General features: G+C 38.9%; 1 protein-coding gene across 1 annotated transcript in view; it reads right to left on the reverse strand.

The window, feature by feature from the left end:
- Nucleotides 1–16,133, reverse strand: part of ntm (neurotrimin) — a 585,757-nt gene extending 569,624 nt beyond the window's left edge. Inside the window, exon 1 of the mRNA XM_079247868.1 lies at nucleotides 16,006–16,133. Within this exon, the coding sequence (XP_079103994.1) occupies nucleotides 16,006–16,066 (61 nt within the window). The 5' untranslated portion in view covers nucleotides 16,067–16,133. The remainder of the gene's footprint in view (nucleotides 1–16,005) is intronic.
- Nucleotides 16,134–22,314: the final 6,181 nt, after the last annotated feature.

Genomic DNA, 22,314 nt, shown 5'->3' on the forward strand with positions numbered 1-22,314 from the left:
CTGGAAAGCAGGAAGAAAAGCTGCTTTTGTTCATATATAACACCGTCGTAACTGATAGAGGATATTTTCTGCTGTTTTGACGGCGTTCCCTTTGTTTTCTGTTAATTATGTTGCTTTAACAACTTAATTATCCACCTATTACTAAACCAAAATCTGGATTATTTGCTTTTGATACAAGAATGTGTGAAACAATAATAAACTAATTCAGTAAATAATGATTCAATGTTTGATAACTGTTTGTAAGCTGCACAATGCTTGATATTTTCTGTTTGGATGGACGCTGCAGGATCACTGAATCCAGCAGGATGAGGATTGTACAAAATCTGATTGTTTGCATCTTTCATTTCAAACTGCATTGTTGGATTATTTGGACTTTTGTTTCATATGAACTGTGTTGTGTTGTCTTGCATCTTCATCTTTTTTTTTGTTTTTTGTTTGTTTTTTTGTTTTTTATAATGAAGGAGGGCTTTATAAAGAATTAAGTTTTATTAAAATACAGTTTAAAGAAGCACAGAGCATGGAAAAGAAGTCAGTAAATGGAAATAAACAGTGTCCAGTTACTTTACTTGAGTCACTACAGATACGTTACTCACACATCGCCTGAGTGTTTCCTTTTCATAAGACTTTTTACTTCAACTTTACAGCACTTCTGTAGAGAATTTAGTACTTTATATACTATGAGATATTTAATACCTTAACTTACTTGTTTGTTTAATAATTTGAATAAGAAATAATGTAATAAACAGCAAATGACTCCATATAATTAAAGATTAAATCAGTTTTTTTCCATTCTTTCCCACCCAGAACACCTTACAAAACAAGTACTTTTCACATGTAGATTTTTTTATGTTTTGTTTTCATTTTGACAAACATTTTTTTTTTATTTTTTTTTTTATTGCATCTTCATCTAAGTGCATTGTTTACAGATAAATACAAAACAGCGTAGCTCAATATATTATTTCACCCTTAACTCAAAGTTTCAGATTAAGCTGCAAATTTACAAAGTTCAAATTCCAGAAAAGGCTTGAATCAGGGAACAGAACAGGACAACAGAGGCTCCGGTGTCTACCCAACACCACAACGCCGTGGCGGGAGCTGCATGTTCCATAATGAGTTCATTTTGGCCTCGCTGACACAGGCAGCAGCTATTAATGCTGCAGAGCTTCAGACACAATAATAAAGAAACATTAAAATTCCTTCTTCATGGACAGAAAGTTTTCACCCAGAGGGATCTGTGTTGTATTCTTCTACTGGATTCAGAACGCAGGTTGGTTCTTAAAGCCACTCTGCTAACTCGCTAACAGCCCAGAGCTTGCTGCAGAAGTGGAATAAGAAGGAACGCTGTGAGTTCTTATCTGGTTATAGTTGCAGCTGGATTTGGGACGAATATGATCCAATATCAGTATCAGGCTCTGACACAAAACTCAGATCAGATACTGGACTTCGTTCCCAGTCCGTCGCTGATTCACGTTTAGATTCAGAATCTATACTCTGATCATTAAACATATGTGGATGTATTAACTTGATCTATTGATCGAATCCCCAGAAGAGTCACATGCAAATCCATAAATATGCTTGCCAACCTGTTGCCATAGAGACCGTTTGCAACAAAGAAAACTCAGCCTTTTATTGGAGATATTTTATGATAAAAAACTGAATCACTTTGCCGGTGAGGTAGATGCTTCACGTGGTGGATGTTGTGTTGGAAGGAACGACTAACTCTGGAATAAAAAACCCTCACAGCAGATGCAGATGCTGCCGAGGAAGCCATGACCTTCAGCAAACGGCACAAAAACCAGATGGATTGCAGAAAAGTCCTGGAAAATGCTGAATATTTGCAGATTATTACGGAAAACCTTCGTTTGGAAACGTCCAGACTGCTGTATCATCACTAGACAACGAGCATGGCTACCGTGTGCTGCTCTACATTCTGTTGTAAAAATGTTAAACCCAAGTTTTGGGTTTTTTAAATGTTCAAAATAGCAACTCAGAACTCCAATGACACATTCATAAAACACCAAATTAATTCAATATGCATGGGAGGAAGGGTCATTAGATAACAGATGGCAATTCTGCATTTATATCTTTGTTTTTGCTGCTTTTCAAATTTTAACACATTAAAACAAAACACCAGGTGCAACTCTTTGAAAGTTTTTTCTGTAGCTTTGATTTTATGTTTTTTGTTTGGTTTTTTTTGTTGTTTTTTTAAAAACAAAGGAGAAAAAGCAAAAAAATTAAGTTAAAGAAATGAAAAAATGTCCTTGCTATTATGAAACAGGAAAAAAAAACATGTTTATAAAACAAATCATATGTATCATATGCAACAATGATTATAGTGAAACAGTCTAATTACATGTATCATGTATGATCGTTGCATACCTCCTCGTCATTATTAGCTTTTCTCAGAGGTTTGCATTTACGAGTCGAAGCCCCGGGTTAATAAAGACTCACTTCCTCTTCATCCCAGCTTCTCTGAACTCTTCAGAAATCTTTCAGTCAAAAACCTGAGAAAAAGTTTGAACTTTTGAGTGCTTGATGTAACTCTGCTCAACAGCCTTTGGCATTTATTCTCCCCCAGAGGACGACGTCTACACGTCCCGCAGCATTTCCAGGAAGCTAACACAGAGTGCAAACCGGGGGTCTCTAGAGGAGGCGGTCCTCAGACAGGACAGCCTGGTGAATGGACTCCATCTGAAGTCGCCATCCCTGCTGCTTATTAATCAGCCAACCCTGGCAAGGACCCTGTGACCGCTGCGTCACGTGACCGCCTCACTGTGACTTGGCAGGCTTTGTGGGAGAGGGAAAAAGCTTTTCAGTGACCTAAACTTAGCTTTACTTTTGTTGCAGTTGCAGGCGTTGCTTGGTGCAACTGCAGGACTGCCAGCAGCTGCATTTCCGTTCCCCCCTCCTCCCCACACAGAATAACCCGTCATGTTATTCTGCAGGAACAAAAAAGGGAACTTACAGTAGAAATTAGTTCCAGAAATGCGTTTCCTGAGTGAGATTTATTGTTTTCCTTTGTAAGTCTGCTGAATTGTCAGTGTTGTGCACTCGCAGCCTCAGAACTGAAAGCGCTCGCAGAAATTCCTGCACACTAAATTGATTGTCGACCAGAACTCAGAGTGAGGAAATCAATCTGGCTTTCATTAAACTTGTACAACAATCTTTTCTTAAAACCCTGGAATAGTAATGAAACAGAAAAAAAAAAAAAAAAACCAGCCATTCTGGAAAAAATAAAAACCTACAACTGAACATCCAACCAGAAAGTGGGAGGAAATGACTTCCCACTGCAGGAAGAAGACAAACAACTGGGAAACAATTACGACCAAGTTGCAAATTTTAGGGATTGTTATTGTTTCTATAAAACAGGCAAATTGGCAATTTCATCTTCCTGGAGTCACACTCATCGTCTCGGAATGAAATTTCTTCTTGTATTTAAAAGAAAATTGGAATTTCTTTAAAAAAAAAAAAAGTCATTTCAAGTGATATGAATACATCTTCTTACATCCCATCCAACTTCTTTTAAAGAAGAATTACTGCTATTACATTTAATAAATACTGAACAATATTACAGCTTATTGTCATTCAGAAAAAGCAAAGCTAAAGCAAAGCACTCCAGCATTTCAGCCAGACTGAAGTCTGGACTTGGACTGGATCGTGTCAGCGCCGAGATTCTTCTGTTTTTCACCCATTCTGTTGTAGATCCGCTGCTGCGTTTGGGATCTTTGTCATAGGCCAAGTTTAGCCACATTTCCGCAGTCCGATACATCCGACTACAGAGTAACTCATGATCCATCCAGTTACTGCAGACCAATCCCAAATCATCATCACTCCACCACCATGCTTGACAGCTGGTATGAGGCGTTCTAAGATAACTTTCCTCCAAACATGCGATTGTCTGTTCTAATATGTCCACTTTGGTCCGAACACACACTGTTCCAGAAGTCATGTAGTTTGTTCAGATGCAACTTTGCTAATATTTTTCAGAGAGAAAAAGCTTTTTCCAGCAACAATTCCAAACAAATCATGCTCCATCTGCCTTTTTCTAACTGTACTGTCGTGAACATTAACATTTAACATGATAATAGAGACCAGCCGGGTCTGAAATGTGTTTTCTGCTGTTTGGAACATCGTGACGGCATTTCAGCGAATTTGCAGGGAAATCGGCAACATGCCTCCATATGTTAAGTTTTAGAACAGAAACAGGATGTATGAAAAACAAAACAGAGGAAGCATCACCTGTTTGGTGACTGTCTCTATAGCTGCATTTCAGAGCTTATTTAACAGCTGTTCAAATCATAACTATGGATTCGGCACTTATCTGTCTTTTATTTGCACTTCTATTATAAAAATAATCTGTTTTCTACTTCGGTTGTGCTTGAGAAAAACACCAGAAATACTTTAGTTCTGACCCCCTAAGGTTACCCCCAAAGATCACAGGGGGTCTGAAGCTTTGCCGGAACCTTTGTGATCGGCTATGTCCAGACACAGATGAGTTCAGGTGTTTCTAGTTTAGTATATTATCATTTGAGCATTGACTTTGTGTTTGAGGAGCCTGAATAGACTAGTTGTAAACCAGGTTCTGATGTGAATAAACGGGGAGGTGAATGGAGACCTGCTAAACAGCAGTATTCTATAACATACGGCCATAATCAGAAAATAGAACAGCTACTTAGTACTATGTGGTTTGGGACACACAGTGAGCTGGTGAAGACTTCTCTGCACCATTTTACACCATTTGTCCCAGTTAAAAAACACAAAGTGAGGCTATATGTTGATATTTGCCTTCATTTTGGTTCTATGAACAAACAGGACTCCGGCAGAATGCGGCATTTGTGGTGAGAAGTGAGAGTTAATAAAGCATAAAACCAAGCATGGCTGGGTTCACGAGGCAGATGGGGAGGTCGCGGTCCACTCGCTGGTGGTATGTTGGTGCTTTTCCCTGAATGTCATCAGCAGCTTCATTAAACGATCCCGGATTCAGAGTTTGTAGCTTTGATCAACTCGCGTTTCTTTTACGTGCACATCTTCGCAACGTTACACCTGTTGCACTGACAGCAACACAGAATCTGAACTACTACCTGGTAAGTAGTTACAGAACAGAGGGCTAAATTGTAAATGGCCGCATGTGAGCGATGGTAACTGGGGTAGGTTGGGAGGTTAATCACCATCTGAGGCAAAAATAGAAAAGGCAGGTTGAGGCTGAGTAAAACGGTACTTTAAAATACTTCATGTTCACATCTGCAGTATTAACGTGGTGGAGTCTGAGGGTGGGCTTGGTGCAGAAGCCACCAACACGGCTTGCTTTGATCACATTTTTATATGACTGCACCGTGCACAGGTGGCAGCATCTACCTGTCATCGTGGGCCATCTGTCTGCAAATTCAGCTGCAAGCCTTTACTTGGACTACACACCGGGAGAAGAGGCACGAACATTTTTTACAGCAACGACTCTTCCTCCTTTGGCTCGACATCCCTACAGAGTAGCTGGGGCCCTGTGATAAGAACACACTCTACCCATCAACAATGATCTCAATGTTTTCAACAAAAGGCTGCAAACAGCAAACGAAACACGGCTCCTACCACCACCTCTATCTCTGTCCTTTCTCAGCTGGTCATTCAGTAACAGCTGTTGCTCCAAATTTCGCTCAGACCGGCTATAATTCTCGTCTGTGGCTGAAAGGTTGATGGAACAAGGAAAAAGGGGCCACAATGCACAAGCCTGCGAGAGTCTAAGCCAAACGAACCTCGAGAGTTTGTGTTGAATCCTGGCAACGCGGCCAGCAGTGCCTTCTCCCAACCACATACAGAGAAAAGGGGAGGGAGGGGGGCTCGCTCAGACAATGAGGCTGCCTATTAGCAGCATTTATCTTAAGCTGGGTTAATACTCCAGAAGGAAACGTTCTTGTTCTGTGTCAGAAAATAAACATGCTTTGCATCTTCTGGGGCAGCTTGGAACTCCACTGTTTTCCTCTTGTTGCTGTTTAGAGTTTATTGTTTGTCTGCTTCTGTGGGGATATTTCTCTTTTATACAAAATAAACATTTCTGTGAGCAACTAATCACTTAATGTTCCTGTGTTCCGAATATTAATGTTGGAATTCTGACAATATACTTGATGTTATAGATGATCATCAGTTGGAGGTCGGATCAACAGACAGCAAGCGATAAAAACTCAGGTGAGACTTCTTTTAAAAAGCAAAAAGTATATATATATATATATATATATATATATATATATATATATATATATATATATATATATATATATATAACAGACATTTCCAGAACTGGTTTAAGACACAACAAAGCAAAGATAGTGTCACTAGAAGAAAGTTGGGTTGATGCTACATGGCAAATGGCTGTAAAGTTGTAGTACACTTGGACAAACAAACCTGATAGAAGGAGAAAAACAATGGAAAAAGCTGCGGTGGACATCCACAAAAAGGAAGCTGGAGGTTGTGTTTGTCTGTCAGTCATTTTCATCTCTGGGAATATTAGCTTCTCCGTCACAAAGCCTATCTTTTAGCCTTTTGTCTAAAATTGCATAGCCAGAAATAAATTATATACATCTTCTAGGTGTATATTTGTAGAATCTTGGTGTCAAAAGCAAACTGAGGTGTGAGATTACTACAGAAGATACGTGTTACTGTGTCACCTGGAGGACAGTAGAAAATCTGTGACGATACGCTTTAGTCCCAATTTGATTCAATTCAGATTTTTTTTGGATGCTGATTCGATTTCAATTGTGATTCTCAGAATTCTTAGAGATTTACAATTTTTGTAGATTAAAAACAAAAAAAATGTATGAATTTTTTTTTTTTTTGCTCATCGTTTTTCTTGATTTCAATTAGAAACAAACAACACAGTAGCCAAACCATCATTCTGCTGGTATAATGCCCAAGAAGACAAGTAGAAATAGCTATAAAAATAACCACAAAAAAAATAAATAAATAAATAAAAAAAGATTTGCGGAAGAGATTTGGAACACTATATATGCAAAGAGCTTGAGTTTTGTTTTTTTTTCATTTTGCCAACTCTGAATGGAAAAAGCTTATAGGCCACATCACTGTTACTCTAGAATCTGTGTGGCTCCCAGCACCCTCAAACAGAGGGATTCTGGGTAATTTTCAACGCAAAACGAACCAGCAGGAGAGATCATATTTCTCCAGTTTTAGCCTCTCTTCATTGGCTGCCTGTTGAATCTAGAATAGAATTTAAAATCCTTCTCCTTACATATAAAGCCATCCACAACCAGGCACCACTATATATCAAAGACCTCATTGTTCCTTATATACCAAGCAGAGTACTTCGTTCGCAGACTGCAGGCTTACTTGTGGTTCCTAGAGTCTCAAAGAGCCGAGCAGGAGGCAGAGCCTTTGGTTATCAGGCCCCTCTCATGGAATAAGCTCCCAGTTAGTGTTAGGGAAGCAGACACCCTCCCCACCTTTAAGACTAGGCTGAAGACTTATCTTTTTGATAAGTCCTATAGCTAGGGATGGTTAGCATCCCTTAGTTATGCTGCTATAGGTTTAGACTGCAGAGGGACATTTCCTGGTACCGGTTCTGCCGGAGGTTTCCTTCCTGTTAAAAGAGGTTTTTTCCTTCCCACTGTTGCCAGTGTGCTTGCTCAGGATGGAAGATTGAGTTGGAGCTTCCAACTCAATCTGTTGGTTTCCTCATATAGGCTGTTATAAATTGGCTTTCATTATGTTTGTCTTGAGATGGCATGGTCGTGATTTGACGCTGTATAAATGAAGTTGAATTGAAAGAGAGACATGCAAACAACGCAGAGCCAGCAAAGGCTGACTGAATGCTGATTGGATGAAAGTTAACTTAAGCTACAAGAGCGTGACTCTGGTTAACAACCAGGTTCATAATAAACAGGCTGAAGCACAATAACTGACTTTTTCTTTTTTTTTTTTCATTTTCACCATTTCTGTTTCATATCTCTGAAGTGCAACTCGACACAGGAATAGAACCGAGGCTTGTAAAAGCAGTTGTCGAGAAGCAGCCTTACATCATATAATGTTAGGGGATCATCTACACACACAAAGCCTGTTTTAATTATTTTTCAAAAGGGAAAATTTAATGCAAGAAAAGTTTGTACTGACACAGCTCCAAAACTTTGTAGGGTAAACATTGCATCTGATAGTCTAGACTAGACGTGGTACGAGTCTGGCAGACTATGAAGTCTGTGACATTGTTCTGGTCTTTCTAATAGCAGATTCTCCTCCTGACCAGAGGGGGCGCTAAATCATAAATCACTGATGAAAGCTGAAACTGCAAGACAATTTCTGTTTCTGTAACACGAGATTTAGCCCACTTCCTGCATTCTGGCCACAAACCAAGACCTATATCTTCCCAAACAAACAAGTGGAAAAATTAGGAGCAGGCCGTGTCGCTGCCTGAAGGAAGAAGACCACTGTGTTCTTTTAGTGAATCATTAAGCAGGACTGAATGAATCCCTTCATCTGACTCCATACTTAATGTTTTTTTCCCTTTCCTTTCCGGTGTTTAGTCTGTTTTCAAGATAATTAAATTTATGTACTTTCCCCATCATCCCGGTCTAACCTCCTTGTATCAACACAGGTTTTGCTGCCAAGTAGCTTTTGTGATTATTTAACAAGCCAAGACTGTGCAGCGGTTTTTAATCCAGAATCCAGTTGGTACAGGAGCTTGTGTTACCTGATGTGACTGTAAAAAAAACACTGCGGAAACAGCCTGTGCATGTTGAGATCGGTCAGGAGGGAATTTGGGAAAGGTTGATGGGAAGGAGGCGCAGATAAAAACAATCTGCACTGACATCTATAGACTGAAACATGTGCTCAGGTTGGAGGTAGATAGGGGGGGTTGCTGTAGTACCTACAGGGAGTAGTGTACATCTCGATGGCAGCTGACACAAATAAGTACTGGATGTGCTTCTTTGGGCACTTTCAGGGGGATGAGCCACAGGCTACAATTGTTTTGGGGCTGTGACGGCTCAATGAGAGTGAGATGCTTTGTCCTTGGCAGACACGAGTTCAGTTTCCCGTGGCAATACTTTGTTTTGTCTTTATTTCTTTCTGTTCTCCCCACCAGTAATAAACTCCAGGAGACCAAAAAATAACCATTTACAATACATCAGAGTGTCGCTCTCTCCTTTGGTTGTCTCATGGACAATGGGAAAACATGTGGGAATATGTCAAGGTCGACTTCACAGCGCCCTCCACTGAATATGGAGGTCATGTTGTGCCATCAAATGCATTTGCCTCGGACAATTGCGTGAGCTGCCGATGATGGAACTTATTCATCCTTGACAACAAAGTCGTACATGAAGAAAAAAAAAAAAGGATGTTGTACAAAGAATGTGTTTGAAGTGATTCTTGTGTTTCTGTAACTGGAGGCTGGAGCATCATATAATACAACTTATATGACACAGGCATACAAGGAGGTTAGACCGGGATGATGGGGAAAGTACATAAATTTAATTATCTTGAAAACAGACTAAACACCGGAAAGGAAAGGGAAAAAAAACATTAAGTATGGAGTCAGATGAAGGGATTCATTCAGTCCTGCTTAATGATTCACTAAAAGAACACAGTGGTCTTCTTCCTTCAGGCAGCGACACGGCCTGCTCCTAATTTTTCCACTTGTTTTAATTTATAGTGGATTCACACCAGTATTTCTGAATCAAACAATTCTGGTTTGTTTGGGAAGATATAGGTCTTGGTTTGAGGCCAGAATGCAGGAAGTGGGCTAAATCTCGTGTTACAGAAACAGAAATTGTCTTGCAGTTTCAGCTTTCATCAGTGATTTATGATTTAGCGCCCCCTCTGGTCAGGAGGAGAATCTGCTGTTAGAAAGACCAGAACAATGTCACAGACTTCATAGTCTGCCAGACTCGTACCACGTCTAGTCTAGACTATCAGATGCAATGTTTACCCTACAAAGTTTTGGAGCTGTGTCAGTACAAACTTTTCTTGCATTAAATTTTCCCTTTTGAAAAATAATTAAAACAGGCTTTGTGTGAGTAGATGATCCCCTTACATTATATGAGGTAACCAGTATCAACTTCATGAGACCATTATTCATGCGAAAGAATTTAACTCCCTGCATTATGAAGGTGCGATGCTAAGGACAGGGAAACACTGAGGTGTCAGGAAGACCTTAGTAAGAGTGTAGGGATGTCTGTGGGATATAATTCAGGTTTTTTTCATTAAATCATCACTTTTCTATGTTTCACAAACCAAAATCGTGTGCAATGAGTCCATTTTTTTCCACCGGACTACTTTGTGTTCAGACATAACATCTGTGTTATCTCAGCGACAAACGAGCTGGAGTTAAGAGGAAAAAACAAGAACTTCTACTTGCTAGTAGAGACTATCAAGAGAACCTGATCTGGTTCTGTTTAACACTTATGGGTCACCGATTACCTGAAATTTTTAGCTTTTTTTTTTTTTTCTTTACTTTCTCATCACATTGAAATGAAATACTTTGTTAGGAACAGCAAATAAAATAATCAGTAAAGTCTGAAAGTCACGTGTTTGGTTGCGGTTTGAGAAGTCTGGGTCATCTGGTATCAAATTTACTTTTATTTCATTCAGCTGTGTTTAAGTAGAGTTACCTATAAAACATGCAGGGCTGGGGGTCCTGAGGACCTGGACTCGAAAACACTGGTATACAATGACTACGGTTACGTGATCTTTTTTAATTCGGAATAAATAATTCGGAATTAACTTATTCTCCTACGAGTTTACATGAAAATCATTCCAAATGAAGGTTTACATGAAACACGTCTTACTTAATTCCTCTTTAGAGCGGCGGGTTGGGAAGGGTTCTGATTGGACAGAGGGTGCATGTGACGTATACCGGAAATAAACAAAGTTGGCTCCCTGCTTCTTGTCTTTTCAGTCGTAACTTGTAAAAACTACATAATAAGTACCAGTTTTACCTCTATTTTTACTATAAATATGAAGTAGCAGTTCAACACCAGCATACTACTTCACTTTCTGCAGCAACTGAGAAGGAGAAGAAAGATAGACCACCGAACACGGGAGGTAAAACAACGCGGGACAGGAGAAGGTAACGAGCATGCTCAGAACGACCAGAATTAACTTAGAGAGGAATGAAGGTTTACATGACAGAGGAATTAAATGGTTCAGAATTAAAACGTGAATAAACCAGATGCTTACATCGGAATTAGAAATTTTCATTAGGAATTAGGTGTTTATATGGTCATTTTTCATCAGTTTAAAGCGGAATCAACTTTTATTCGTAATTAAGCGGGAATTAAAACTCCCAGGTAAATGCACGGATTGTGCTGACTTCTGTGTTTTAGTTTGTTTTTGTTTTTTTCCCTGGATATGGGGCTTCCTTTAAAAGGATTTAAATAGACTAAATGCTTAATGCATGTGAATTACCACTTAGTTAATAGAGTTGAATCAGAATCTTTATTTTACATACAGAAGCTTAAATTGGCTATTTTAGAACAACTGTAATAAATAAAGATATGCAGTTGAGTTGGAAGAGTATAAACTTAAAGCTTGCATAAATAAATGTGTTTATGTGGAAGCTATCACTCCTGTTCTCCACATGCAAGCTTCCACCAACCAACATGCCTGACTTCACTCACTCATGTTCTTTGGACCTTTTTTAAGTTGGTTTCTTATGGAAAATGTTTATATAAGCAAATAAATCTAAACGAACATCATCTGCCTCATCCATATTCGTGCCCTACTCTTATGCAGCAAATGACCCAATTTCCCCACGGGAACTATTTAAGTTCCATCTAATCTTATCAAGCACACCTCTGATTCCACCAGAGATCTGCTGATATGCAAATGACTGGAGCACAATTTTAGTACTTGTCTGGAGAACGGATTGGACTTGAAATGAGAAGGGGGGGGGGGATTATTTATGTGTGTTAAAAGCACACATATCCTGGCAAGATGACACTAAGCAAAACACCGTCTCCTTTTGCAGCTTGTTCCAGCTATTATTTGTCTAATTTTCTAAATGCTATCAGCATTACATATGGTGAGAAACCCGTGTAAATATTGGGTAAATATTGGGTAAATATTGTACATATTACTCAGAATCATTGTAATTATTGTTGCACTTAGGAGGAGTTGGAAATAAACCACCTCAAACGAAACCATGATGTTGCCATCATTACCCCATGACACCAGGGCTAAATAAATGATCTGTGAAAACAACCTTTTTTTTAAAAAAAACATTACTGCATAAATGACAAAGTTATTCAGTGGGAGTCACAAAAACCAACATATGTTATGTTAGAAGGCTCCATAAACTGCTCCAAACACTCTGATTTCTTTTATTCGCTTCATAAAACCACTGAAAGACCTAAAATCCACAATGAGTTGGAGGAGCAGCGCCTTCAGCCGTGTTTCTACATGGTATGATATCTTTGGTCACTCACGAAAGAAATAAAAATGTGCACAAAAGATCGGTGGAGGCTTGTAAAAAGCTTCATTTTTGCACAGAAAGGTCATCAGGAAAGGAGAATTTCTTTAAAAAGATAAAGTTGAAGATGTTGAAGCAGAAATGAATAGTTCCATCCTTCCTTTCAACGTTCAATAACTTCATGTGTCAAGTAGGCAAGATGGAAGGAAATTGTGCTCTTCTACCACGAGAAGCTGGAAAGTGTTAGAATCTTGTCCTTTTTTCTCATCGATTCATTATTTCTAGCTTTGGTACGAGAAAAAAAGAGAAGAGTTTGAGAAGCTAAAGTAAATAAATACTTTTGTATGAATAAGAAACATCATCGGATGAGGACAATAATCACTACGAGTCAAAAGATCAGGAGCTTTGCGTTACATCATCTACTGGTGAGGTAGATGGGGCGAGACTTTCCATTCATTTCTAAACTTCTTCTGCTTTTGTTCAGTTATTTTCCTTCATAACACAACTAAATGGTTCGGATAAAATCACAAGACACGGTACCCTCCGGTCAATGTACATCGTGTTAAATGCTGCACAAAACTCCAAATTATGACCTGTAATCAGGGCTGGGTGATCGTTTGGACGATATGTCTTTATTTTCATATGAGGGTCTAACGTTTACGTCACAATAAGGTTCTCTACTGCAGTATTTTACGCCAAGATGCACTTTTCAGCACGTTGCAATACACAAACATGGAGGAAGACGGTAGCAGACGTGTTTCAGAGGATAATTCACTAAAAGATGAGCAGCCAACCCAAACTGATGAGCTTGTTCCTAAAAGAGGGAAATTTCTGTCTGGATGTGGTTTGGATATAAAAAGACTGACGTGGAACTGAGAACAGCTCACAGTCCTGAAAGAGCAACGTTTATTTACAGCAGCTGCCTAAACGTACGTATCTCTCTGCCAGGACCTTTCTGAGTGTCCAGGACCGGATCTGTTCACATCGTTTCTACGTGAAATTAAATTTTTATGCCTGAACTGAGCAAATAGTTCTGAATCCTCACCCTGAAACTGTGTTACCTCAACCTAACAGCTACAGGGACTCCTTCTGATTTCACTTTGTACCTGTTGAAATCAAATAAAACGTTTTCATATGATCTGAAATACTTCTCCGTGTTGACTTTATCTCCGTGGACAGTGACACTTTACATTCAACTGGAATAAAAACAGAACAAGAACAGGAAACGGTTATGTTCATGTAAACCACCACAGAAGACGACGACTTGCATGAGCTCTGGCATGACATTACAACTGGAGGCGCTGGGAACACTGGTAGCAGCTACACTAAGTTTATGAGATCTTCTCTGAAAGAAAACAGACTAAAAGAAAAAAACTGGGTTTTAAATGCACTACTATAATAATACAACTAACATGGGGAAGCATGTTAGCTGCTTTCTTCCTGAGCGAACAACAAGAAGCCATCAGCTAATGAGGCTCCATCGACGCAGCTCTCAGAAACAGCTCCAGAAGGAAGAAAACCAGCTTTCAAAGCTGACATCCAACAAAACACCTGTAATTTTACATATAAGCACATTGGAGATGTCTGCAGAGGCGTCAAGTAAAAAGTACAAATACTTCTTTACTTTGACTGAGGGTGTATTCACACCAGGACAGTCGGCTGGACTCGGTCCGACTGGAGACTCGGCTCAGTTATAGATATTATTCTGGACGGAGACTGTGGTCACGCTGCGCTTCTCAAACAAAGTCTGCAGAGACTCAGGAGGACAAGTCGCCTTTTTCCTCCCAAATCTTCCAACATTAACGCTTCAAATAGAAATGATGCCTGTTAGAACACTGTTTTTTAGGGAGGTGGGTCAGCATGCACATGTCCCCGTAAAACCGCCTAACCTGGCATCTTTTTTTACTTCCATTACTTTTACTTGTATACTTTTAAGTCGTTTTCTAAAGCAGAACTTTCACACTTTTACTTCAGTAAAAAGCTTGACTTGATACTTCAATTTCTACAGAAGTCTTTATGAATACTTCTGAGTAATTAATGTGAATTATTTTGACACTTTTGGCTAAAATATTAAAAATATTTTTTTAAAACCACGCAGCAATGGCCTCTCATGAACGGGCCCTGCAACCGGCTGCAAAAACAGCCGTCTTTTTTCCCAAATGCACAACATAGAAACAGGATTTCCGACTGCAAAAGTCTTGAGCCACCCTTCGTTTCTTCACCTGCTACCAGGATCATCTGGCTCGCTGCTGGATTTTCTGCATATGCACACAATACCGGTTGTCACTGTTCCCTTGAGATAGCTGCATTTTTATGTCCACATCAATCACAGGTCAGCGTTAAGAGGCTTAAACAGAAAAACACTCCTCTGAAAACGGCCAGGAACAAGGAGTGGACTGAAAATGAGTGGAAAAAAGCTGCCAGTTTCCACAGAAACCCTGGAGGAAACATTACTCAAGAGCACCTTAGGAAAGATTACAAGAAAGTCTGGGAAAAAATAAAAAGAGGAGAGAGGCAGCTGAAGACTTTTCTGTTATTCTGAAGATGACTGACAGTGATGAGGCGATGGAGTGTGTTGCAGCGTGTTTGGCTTTTCATTCTGCAGGACTTTCACTCATCAAGCAAAGAACAATACTTTTAGCATCTCAGGAGGTAAAAGACAAGATCTGCACACTTCATTTGTCTATTTAGTTTATTTAGCCTGAGTAGCCATTCAGTTCTGCCTTGAAGGGTAATTATGAAAAGGACAGGGAGGATTTACAGAATTAATCTGTGAGTCCCAACCTCATTGTTTTCTGACAATAGAGCTTAAAAAGAAAAACTATTACAGGAAAACATATATGGATTGGGACTGGTAGCTTAACTGGCTTTTATTGGCTGATTTTAGCAGAAAGCTCCAGATATATATATATATATATATATATATCTGGAGCTTTGATATCAGGTGTAAACAAGGTTGGAAGCGCGAGCTGCTGCTGCTCTCTGGCCGGAGAATCTGTGGCTTAACTTGTCTGACCTGACCGCGCAGTCAGTGTGGATTAACAACTAATACTTAAACTTTGCAGCAGAGACCTCCAGTCCAATGCGTCAAGATGATCCGCGTGCGCAAACAGAGGAGGGGGACACGCGCCCAGAGCAGGTGCATGAGAGCTGAATGACTCGAGCCTCGCGGTCCCTTTTCCTTCTTATTTCAGATGCAAATAAACAAGCAAACAAAGCTAAACTTGGTGACACAACAGCGGGATTAAACTTCCACAGATGAGATGAAGCCGAACAGAACCGGAGTAAAAAAAATAATAAATAAAAAAAAAAAAAAACAACACACACACACACACACACACACACACACACACACACACACACACACACACCTTCCTCCCCAGGACTGGAGACGCGCTCAGCCGCACTTCACTAATCGTTTCATTTAAGCTGCAGCTTAGACAACAAGCACCCTGGCGTCAAATGTTGGGGGGCAAACACCGTCTGCGCCACAAATAAGGCACTTAGTGGCGCAAAGTCCCCCCGCGCAGGGGGGGGGCAAGTGCTCAGAGGATGTCCAACAAAAACATGTGCAGATAAATCAGTAAAAACGCACGACTTACCTTGTTCCATCAACAGGATGGTCAGTCCGATCAGAACAGCCCAGTACAGAGGATTCTTCATGCTGCTCGGTCTGCTGCTGCTGAGCCACAAATGAGTCTCTGAAAATCCCGAAAAGTGCTTTCCTCCAAGTCCCTGGTTCCGCTGGTCTGACTGGGAAGCATCCACCAACGCAGCGCGCAACCAAGTCCCACCTTCAGCTGTCAGGATGTTGGCAGCGGCGTCAAGCTGGCGGCAGGACAACACACACTTCCTGTTAGCAGCTTGTCAAAATAAAACACCTGCTACTAACCACATCTTCATACAGAATCACTAAGTTCTTGTGCTTTTATTTTGGAGGTCATCTCCACGTACTTGTGGTTTGAATCCTGTGAAACTTTGTGGAAGAAGCAATTAGCAGCAGCTGCTTGTGGAGGCGCTGCGTCCCGCTGCTGTTTCATCCAAACCGTCTGAATTAGTCTTCATCTTCACTTCTTGGAGCTGTCCCCAGATGTGCGCTGATGTTGCTGATGTCTCTGTGTTTACATGTGGAAAAATACTCTCAGTGACACACATCCAGTGACCAGAACCACGTAGAAGTGTTGTGGCAGGTGTTTGTAGGACTGTGGACAGATACTGGTGATGTGATGGCGCTGCAAGGTGCCAGACTGGGAAACTGTTTGGATGTAGCTGAAGGTCGAGTTTAAAGGGCTCCATGTTCTGTGTTTCACATGGTTGCATAATATGGATCCGCTACGTTTATACAACTAAAAAGATAAATATTTATTTATTTATGACCTGATCTGTCACGTTTAATGGAAAAATATCTTTAAATGATCACATAAAAAATAAGTAGCCTACTGTGCAAAAGTCTTGACCAACACCTTGTTCTACCTTTAATTTCTTCAACACGCTCTCGAACAATAGTTCACCAAAGGTTTTCTAATCTTTTTTCACATTAAGATGAATTAGTTTTTCTGTTTTAGCCTCCTCCCACTGAGCTGCAAATCATTCAAAGTCACCAAATTCAAAGGATGAATGAGTGTTGAGACAAACGGATCATCTAACAAAGACATTTCAACAATAACTATTGTTGCTCAGCAGAACACAGCATCCAGAACATCAGTCTGCTTGCTTAAATGCTGGACAAGACAAAAAAAAAAAAAAAAAAAAAAAAAAAAAAAACCCAATAACTGTTGTTTTTGCAGCAACAGGGTGAGCTGTTTGCTGAAAATATGGCATTTCTCAGCACCGTGTGCAGAAACTGGACATGTGGAGCACAAAAGACATCTAAAACAGGATCCAAACGTTTCCTCCAGCGTATGTATGAGTAAACATGCACAGATAAACCTGCTATAAAAACACTTTTCTTCTTGTAACATGTCATTTAAATTAGTCCTGACCACATTTACAATAACATCTTCAGGCAAAATGACAAAGTTTGTTTCCTCTTCTTTAGTTGCATCTTTGTAAAACAGCAAAGATGACACAGTTTGACAGAAAAAAACTGGATTTTTTGGCAGCAACAAAGTAATTCTAAAAGAGATCTTAGCTGTAAACCGGACATATCTCAGCATGTCCTTAAAAAAAAGGAAAGGGAAAAAATAAGAGACCTTAAAAAATCTACATACAGCAGATGAACAGAATGATTTCTGGGAAAACTGCAGTAAAAGATCTAACACAGGACATCTACACCCTAAGTTGATCCTGTTGGCCAGAGACTTGTCAGAAAGGGTCTCCATGGAAACGGGGCAGCAAAGAAGTCATTCTTCAGGAAGGGAAACGGGGAGAAAATGTTGAGGTGTGTCATGTGACACAAAACCTGGCCTGAAAATCAGCAGCAGCAGGTCTGATGCAGCGACGAAGCCAGTCCAGAACAACACGGCTGAAGCAGGTTGGGACCTTTAAGACAAACTACATCCAAATCTGGAGAACTATTCCTGGAGACTATTTAAAGAAATGTCAGAAAGCTTCTCTGACAGACTGAAAAATAAAGCTGTTCACATTAAATATTCACTTCCGTGCTTGTTTTTGCGACGTCTGAAGCAATTTGTACATATCTTTATAATTTTCTGAGCGTGTTTCCTGTTTTCTACACAAAAGAAAAGAAATGAGGCTTTGCTCAGGACTTGCACAGTGCTGTTTCCTACCTGGGAAACAGTAAAAGTAATTAAAGTCTATTTCTCTGCAACATAATGCAAAATATAACTACAAGTCAAGTTATTGTGAAATTATTTATTTTAACCCTTTAAGTCCAGACCTCCAGGAAAAGAAACTCTTATTTTAATCTGAGTCTTTATTTGGCTGTTAAGCAAAATGTGAAAATAAATCGACAACATTAATTTTTGTATGTTTACTGTTTATTACATCAGAATGATTGTTGGATTATAATCGTGTCCAGCAGGGGGCAGAAAACAGGCATCAGAATGTGGGAAACAAGGTTTTGAGTCAAGTTTTATTATGAAATAATGCAAAAGGTCTCAAAAATCAATGCACATACAGCTTTAAAGGGTGGAATATAAAACATAAAGAATTAGTTTCTCAAAACTTTGCCACTGAGCTGTAATCCTGCGACGCCGTGCAGATTTTTCGTTGCTCTCCAGATGGAAGCGGCTGATCGGATGTATCTGGGGATCGGGGTTTTTTTGGGCTATTCTTTGCTTTCTGTGCAAACATCTCACTAATATAACTGGTTTATCCAGTCTGTGCGCTCCAAACAGTCCATGCAAGAGCTTAATAAGCAGGATTTATCATTCTCTTATTATGCTTTTATGTTATTGATTGTTTGAAAGAGAAAAAATACCAACTGGGAACCAGTTCCAACAAATCTCTGGGTTTGATTCAAGAACTAACTGCTCTAATGGCATTGTATTATTATATTTATTTATTTGTTTTATTTATTTATTGGTTTATTTATTTTTTTTATTTTTTTTTATTTATTTAGTGAATTATTATCATTATTATATTTATACTATTAATTAATTTATAATTTAATTTATATATATATAATTTAATTTATACTATTAATTATTATTATTATACTATTATTCACGATATTATGTACAATATTTTTTTAATCACTTTTTACAATTAAAAAACAAAATATAGTAAAAAAAAATATTTTAAAGGCTTGAAAAAAATTCAAAATTAATATTAAAATAAAAATACATAAATATTACAAAGTATACATAAAATATTGAACATAAAAACAAATAAATACATAAAATCATTAGAAACAGTAAAGCAAGGGTTGTGAGGACCACAGTAAAGACACAGAATCAGGAAGTAAACATACAGGTGCCATTTAACTTTAAAGGTGGAGTATGTAAGATTTTCAATATTTTCTAAATAAATTAACTAATAAAATAATTACAATCATAATTAGATAGTTTTTTGAATATGTAGGTTCTAGTTTGTCCATATTTGATGCGTTATTAAATTACAAGTTTAATTAATGACAAATGACAAAAAGCACTTTTTTTTTTACTGGTAGGCAAACATTTAAGAAGGGTCTTTGTCAATAATTAAACTTGTAATTTAATAACGCATCAAATATGGACAGACTGGAACCTACATGTTTAAAAAAAACTATCTAATTATGATTGTAGTTTTTTTTTTTTTAGTTAATTTATTTAGAAAATATTGAAAATCTTACATACTCCACCTTTAATAAAAACAAATCAGATCTGAGCTTGTGCATGAGGTGCTTTTTTTCTAGTTTCCATCTGCAGGAACATAAACATCAGTAAGACACTGGTGGATTCTTTGGGCAAATAAAGTGGTCGGCAGGCTAACATCAAAACCTTATCATGCAGCAAACACAGTAAACACTGTCCTTCCACCTTGACTCTGTTTGAGCACCAAACATCATGTAACATCAGGTGTAAACAGAGAAGCTCCCCGCCCCCCTTATCAGAGTCAGTCAGCATGAAACAGTGTGCTCATAGGGTGGGAGAGAGATGGTGTGATCCAGAATGTTTTGATGTAACCGGACCTCTGAATAAATAAAAAATAAAAAAAATAAAAAAAAACAAACAAAGAGAAACCATTTCTAATTTCCCAGTCTGTGTCCGTGTGCCGCATAATCAATATCTGTCTGAACCCATGGAGTGTATTTAATCTCTTTTGTGTTCCTGAAATTGGACTTTGATCAAGTCCTCCAACTAAAAATGTCACATGTCCCTTAATAGCATCTTGGAAAACACTGCCCCCTATAGGAGGCAGATGGAAAGTACAGTTGGCATGTTTTTCCAAGAATATGTCCATCTGCTGTCACAAGATCCCCAAAAGGAGGAAAGTGAGGGGATTGAATGACATTGTACCATTTAATACCTTCAAACATACGATGCACTATAGCAAGTTTCTGACATTAAAACTTTGTTTTTGGCAGGTTCCAATGGCACAGTGACATTCATGTTGCACATTCCTGCACGCGTCCTGCACGCGTCCTGCAGCATCCTGGCGATGAGAAAATGAACTTATCTGTTTTTTCCCCAACCCGAGGCATCAAGTTACAGCTTCATATTGTCACAGTCATTCTTCACCACATCACACAGTAGGAACTGGATTTCAACACGCTGCCTGAAAGTCCACAATGGCTGATTAAATCATTAAATCATCAATCCATCCACCCATCCATCCATCTACTTAACCGCTTAGTCTGATTTAGAGCGCTGTAATTGAACCCAAGGCCAGAGGAGCCAGAAGACGTTTTCACCATCGCCAAGAAAGAGAAAAAGGGAACTTTAAAAGTCAGCGTGAACACAGCTTTCGAAAAAGTCGAATAAACACCCAGCTCGCCTTCTGCAGGTGGAAGGAGCTCAATGAGGAGAAAAGGGTAAAGTTGCAGTTTTCTGCTTGACAAGTCAACTGTTCTACCTACATTACCCTAAAGCTAACTGTTTTCATTGGGTTTTGTTGGACAGTGTTGCTCGTTAGCATATGCAGCAGTAGATTCTGTTAAAACACACCAGCCTCGTCGCTTCAGAAGTGGACGTTTGCGAAGCTTTTAAAGTCAGTGTAAAGTCAGCTTTTTGTCACAGTAAATACGACTTTTAAAGCCTTCCCACTGACTCCCACTACAGCTCTACTGCAAAGCAGGGCCAGCTTTTACCATTTATGAAGTATGGGATGACATGTTTTGTCAGGGTTGTCGTAGCTTTTTGATACACGGCGGCTACCGTTGTTGCAATAGGCGATTAAAGGGCCGAGGTGCGAGAATGTACTACTTGATAGGAGATGGGAGTAATTTTTACACAATATCCCTTCTAAACAATACTTTTTAATGTTCCCATAATATTACAATATAGCAAAGTATAAGGATATGATTGAGGTCAGTTATTATTATATTATTATTATAAACAGAACTATTTTTCTCGCGTTATGCACACGGTTAAGCTGTTTCCAAGGCTGCTGTTGTCTGTTATTACTACATACTGATCGTGTACATCCATATCTGTTTATCAAGGTTGTCCCTATTAATTGCTTTTGATCATTATGGAAAGTTGTAACATTACATGTTGTTTTTGGATTTTAATTTGTTTTTATCGTATGAATGATGATTACATGTAACCCCAGAAATAGCAGATGCATCTTCTTGCTTCTGCTAATGTGAATCCAAAAGAGAAAAAAAATGGAAAAATCAAGGTCAAAGTTCACTGCGGTTCCTCCATTCAGCTTCCTACTGTTTTAAAGTCATCAAAAGTGACTTTAAGGAGACACAATAAAGTTTGATGTTTTCTTCATGTTTCCTTTTTCCTGATTGGAAACTGCTACTGGCAGCCTTATAGGATAAAAGAGAATGAAGAATAACACAACTTCCCAAACATGCTATTTTCCTCTCTGTAACAGGATCAGCTCACAGACAAGTCGAGCCACATTACTATGAAGTTTTATACAGAATTTACATTTTCTCACCAATATAATAAAAAACTCTCCGTTTTAATCAAATATATCATTCATATATTATACACTAGTTATTCATTTATTGTAAACAAACTATTTGGTTCTAAGTTGCTGTGTTTCACCAGGGACGACTGCATCCTGGGGGTTAAATCGCTGCGACTGTGGGACTGATAATGGAATTGATCTTGTCCTGCTGACCAATCTCTCATGCCACCGTGAATGATGTCTTAATTTGTGACAAGCAGGAACTCACACCCGTAATGTGGTAAGCAAAGGTGTAGCTACATGTGTGTTTTGTATGTTTTTCGCCCCTTTGACAAACAAAACAGGCCTGACGTCATATGAATATACACAACCGTACCAGAACTGGACAAAACTGACTTTCATTCATTCATTCATTCATTTTCTGAACCGCTTATTCCAATTCA

This window comes from Telmatherina bonti (genome assembly GCF_933228915.1).
Source record: "Telmatherina bonti genome assembly, chromosome: 10".
Lineage (NCBI taxonomy): Eukaryota > Metazoa > Chordata > Actinopteri > Atheriniformes > Telmatherinidae > Telmatherina > Telmatherina bonti.